Consider the following 4,454-nt stretch of genomic DNA (forward strand, 5'->3'; position numbering starts at 1 on the left):
AGCCTCAATCCATATTGTAGGCTGCAGTCCTTGATACTCTGCAGCAGGTGCTTCAGGTCCTCCTCAGTTTCAGCAAGCAGGGTTGTGTCAGCCGCATAACACAGATTGTTGATAAATCGTCCACCAATCTTGACCCCACATTTCTCCTCATAGAGCCCAGCCTCCCGGATAATCTGTTCTGCATATAGGTTGAAAAGGTGTGGAGATAGGATGCATCCCTGGTGTACGCTCTTCCCAGTTTTGAACCATGCAGTGTTCCCTTAATAACCTTAACTAGCTACATGTCCAATGTATGAGAGATAATGCTTCACTATCTTTGCCTTTAGGGAGCAAACTGGCTGTTCTCTCTCCAAGACATGTCTATTTGGTCTTTTTTTTTGGCAGCCCATGAAATATTCAGTACTCAAACTAAAAGGCATCAATTCTTCTATCATCCTTATTTAATTTTCAGCTCTCTGATGTAGGTTGAAGTGCAGCTAATTTAGCCAGGAACTGACTCAGGGGCACTATAGTCTTCAAACTGACTGACATCATTGTTGTTGTTGTTGTTATGTGCTGTCGAGTCATTTACGACTCATAGCGACCCTATGCACAACAGCCCTAAACCCTGTCAACAACTTCATCTTATTTGGATCCACAATTAACACCCTTGCTACCAGCTGTCAGGAAATCAGGAGAACTGTACCGGAAAAGTCTTCTGTTACAGACTTCCCCAAATTATTGAGAAGTAATGATATTGGTTTGAGGACCAAGGTGTATCTGATTCAGGCTGTAGTATTTCCAATCACTTGCTATGCATCTGAGAGTTGGACAATGAATAAGGATGTAAGAAGAATTGATACCTTTGATCATCAGTGTTGAAGGAAGAGCACACATTACATGGACTGCCAAAAGAACAAATATGTCTTAGAGAGAATGCAGCCAGAGTGCTCTTTGGAGGCAAAGATGATGAGGCTTTGCCTTACATAACTTCAGACATGTTGCTAGAAGGGGCTATTCCTTGAAAGGGGACATGATGCTCAGAAAGGTGTAGGGTGAGTCAAGTGAAGGAGAAGTAGACTCTCGACCAGGTGGATTGACATGGTGACTTCCACGGTGGGCTCTAGGGTGTTGGGAAGTGTGAGGATGGGACATAGAACAGGGGGTTCAGAACTGTTGTTCTGCACCTAAAAATAACCACAACATAACATGGGGTTCTTTGTTGGACAGAAATATGTTCTTTTAATGTAATCACATACCTTTGTCCCTGTTGTGTTTTGCTTTAGAGATTGTTTTTTAAATTTTGCTTAAAAACTTATTAGTATATCATAACAGTAGTCTTCTATACGCTTGATCAAGAGGGGCCAGTCCTTGGGGGGAAAAGCATCATTGTGGAAAAGGGGGGGTCAGAGAAAGAGAGAATGACCCTTAATAAGATGGACTGACACAGATTATCACAGTGGGCCTGAGCATATCACAAATCAAGAGAATGGTGCAGGATAGGGCAAGGTTCAGAACCGTTGTTTATAGGATCACTGTGAGATGTAGTCCACTTGACTGCACCTAACAATGGTAACCTCATATTTTAACGTTAGGTCTTTAGTCTATCTTTGGGTGTGGTGTTAGGAAGGATCTAATTCCCCCCCCCCCCTTTTCTACATATTAAAGAAGAGCCCTAGTGGCACAGCACATTGCATGTTGAACTGCTAACCAAAACGTTGCCAGTTTGAGTTCACCATCAACTCCATAGAAAAACAAAATAAATAACATAAATAATAGTAGTACTTCACAGGATGGTTGTGAGAATGAAGTTATGTGGAAAGTGTTTGCAATAGTATCTGACACAGCATGAAACCCATCAATGTATGTTGTATTATTATGGCATTCATAGGTTTAATGTGGTCCCTATCTCTATCTAATATATAAATGGAAAGGAGGTTCTTGTTTCTTCTTTTCCCCTGGCTCTCTGGCAGACAAAACAGTGTCGAGTACCTATTTGATTATGAATAAATGAGGGAAGGAGTCAATGAAGATGGATTGTTGTTAGGTGCTGTGGAGTGTAGTACGATTCATAATGACCCTGTGAACAACAGATTTGAATGCTGTGCCAGCCTCACCATCTCTGATACACTTGAGCTCATTGCTGCAGTCACTGTGTCAGTCCGTGAGGTAAATATGATGGAGTGGGATTCCTCTCCTTCCAGGGCCCTTTTCCCCAGGGGCTACTCACTCAAAAGAAGTCACGAAGCAGGTCTGGGAAGGCGCCCCTGGTACTGGAGTCACATTCTTTTCCACGGCCCAGCCATTCCCACCATGCTCCACTTCCCAGCCTTTTAAGCCTTCTGTGGGATAGAATAGGAGTTGACCACAGAGATTCACTTACCAGCTCTCCAGCAGTTTCACCACCATGCTCCTACCAATCTGCCCTTCCTTGCAGCACACTGCCCGTCAGATGCCTGTAGTCCTCAACTCATGGCCATCTAGTCAGAGGTGACTCATAGCAGGTTTTTGGAGGCTACAAATCTTACTAAAGAAGATTGCCCAGCTGGTGAATTTGAACTGTCAGAGGCACCACATTTGAGTTGGCCACAGTTCCCTATGAGCTAGGCCACCAGAGCTCTCTTCCTAGTCTCACTTGAAGACTATGTCACTTATTCTTGTTCATCAACTCCTCTACATTGCTTAGCTGTTCTTCCTCCGTTACCTTCCAGCTACCCCGCAGCACCCACCCCGGCTCCGCTCCCCTACCCCTGTCGGTTTCCACCTCCAGCCAATAAATTCTGCCTCCTCACCATCTCCAACACCCAATGTGCTTCTCCCAGCCTGTCCCTGATTTCCTCCTCGTTAGCCACACCCATAAGTCTATCTTTCCTGCATGAATACGAAAAACATTCTCTGTCACAGCTCCATGCCCCCACTTCTTAATTTTAGTCCATTCATCCTGTCTCTCTAAGGTTAGGCCTACAGCTTCTGGCTCCTCCTGTCTGGTCAATTTCTTCCCTAGTCCATCTCTCCACTCGTCCTGGCCTTGGCCCCTCAGTTTCCCAAGAGCCGTTTCCTATGCTGGATCCTCCAGCTCTGGCGATCAGTAAGATTTGCAGCCCTTATACTCTGGGATCTCCTTGGCTCCACCTGACCCAGCTCTACACTCAGCATCTATGGTAGGGTCTGCATTCACACCCCCGCCCCTTGCTTCTTCTCAGCTCCGCCCCACTCAGGCTCCCATTCTTCATGTCGGCCCCACCCTGACCCTGTTACCCACGCTCGCCACAGGAGTTGAAGATGAGGTTGCGGGTGAGAGGCATGCGCAGGCAGTAGCGCGCCAGGGCGCAGAGTGGGAACTCATCTTCAGGGGTGGGTGGGTAGCGCTGGACCACAGCATAAAGCGCGCGTCCTTGGGCACTGTGGTCACGCGCCAGCTTTAACAGCCACACATTGAGGCCATCCACCACGTCACGCCAGATGCGGCATACGAGGCGGCAGCGTGTCACCAAGGCCTGTGCAGGCACGTGACTCAGCACCTGCACCAGCAACTCAGGGGGCAGTTGATCCAGGGTTATAGGTGAGCTTGGGTGCTGCTGCCGCTTTGAGACCCAGGTGCCCATTTCTACCCGTTGGCGTCCTGCAGGTTGAAAGGAAAGAGCTGGTCAGCACAGGCGGTCATTCTGTATCCTGCATCCCAGACTGTGAGGTCCTTCTGGCTTGACTGTAATCCCACCGGGTCCGTGGGACACTTGGGATTGCTACACCTAGGAGTGCCTAGCAAGCCCAGGCACTGACGTCTGTTGTTGTTGTTATGTGCCGTAGAGTCGTTTGCGACTCATAGCGACCCTACGTACAACAGCCCTAAACCGTGCTCTATCCTGTGCCAATCTCATTGCCCTCGACACACCCATCCCGAGTACCCCAGTCACTGAATCAATCCACCTCATAGAGGGTCTTCCCCTCCTGCGCTGTCCCCCTACTCTACCCAGCATGATGTCCCTCTCTAAAAACCTGTCTCTCCTTACAACATGTCCAAAGTATGTCAGATGAAGCCCCAGAATCCTTGCCTCCAAGGAGCAGCCTGGTTTAATCCTCTCTACGATGAATCTGTTTGTTTTCTTGGCAGTCCATGGTACATTCGATACTCTTCTCCAGCACCACAGCTCAAAGGCGTCAATTCTCCTTCTATCCTCCCTAGTCATTGTCCAACTCTCTGATGCATAACAAGTGATTGCAAAAACCATGGCCTGTATCAGGTGGACCTTAGTCTCCAGAGAGACACTGTTGCTCTTGAGTATTTTGGAGAGGTCCCTAACTAACCGCAGACTTTCCCATCACAATACGTTTTTTGATTTCCTGACTACTGGTGCCAAGACCGTGGAGCCGAGCAAACTGAAGCTGTGAACAATCTCTATCTCTTCACCATCCATCCTGATGCTACCGATTGATCCAGTGGTGAGAATTTTTGTCTTCTTGACATTGAGCCTCAG

The 4,454-nt window shown here is 47.6% G+C and overlaps 1 protein-coding gene across 1 annotated transcript in view; it reads right to left on the reverse strand.

The window, feature by feature from the left end:
* The window catches only part of FBXO17 (F-box protein 17), a 17,602-nt gene extending 14,018 nt beyond the window's left edge, over positions 1-3,584 (reverse strand). The window contains exons 1-2 of the mRNA XM_006901119.1: positions 3,242-3,584; positions 2,210-2,321 (exon numbers count right to left, since the gene is read on the reverse strand). Coding sequence (XP_006901181.1) covers positions 2,210-2,321; positions 3,242-3,584 — 455 coding nt within the window. The remainder of the gene's footprint in view (positions 1-2,209; positions 2,322-3,241) is intronic.
* Positions 3,585-4,454: the final 870 nt, after the last annotated feature.

This window comes from Elephantulus edwardii, unplaced genomic scaffold (genome assembly GCF_000299155.1).
Source record: "Elephantulus edwardii isolate Elephantulus edwardi_28Jun2011 unplaced genomic scaffold, EleEdw1.0 scaffold00308, whole genome shotgun sequence".
NCBI lineage: Eukaryota > Metazoa > Chordata > Mammalia > Macroscelidea > Macroscelididae > Elephantulus > Elephantulus edwardii.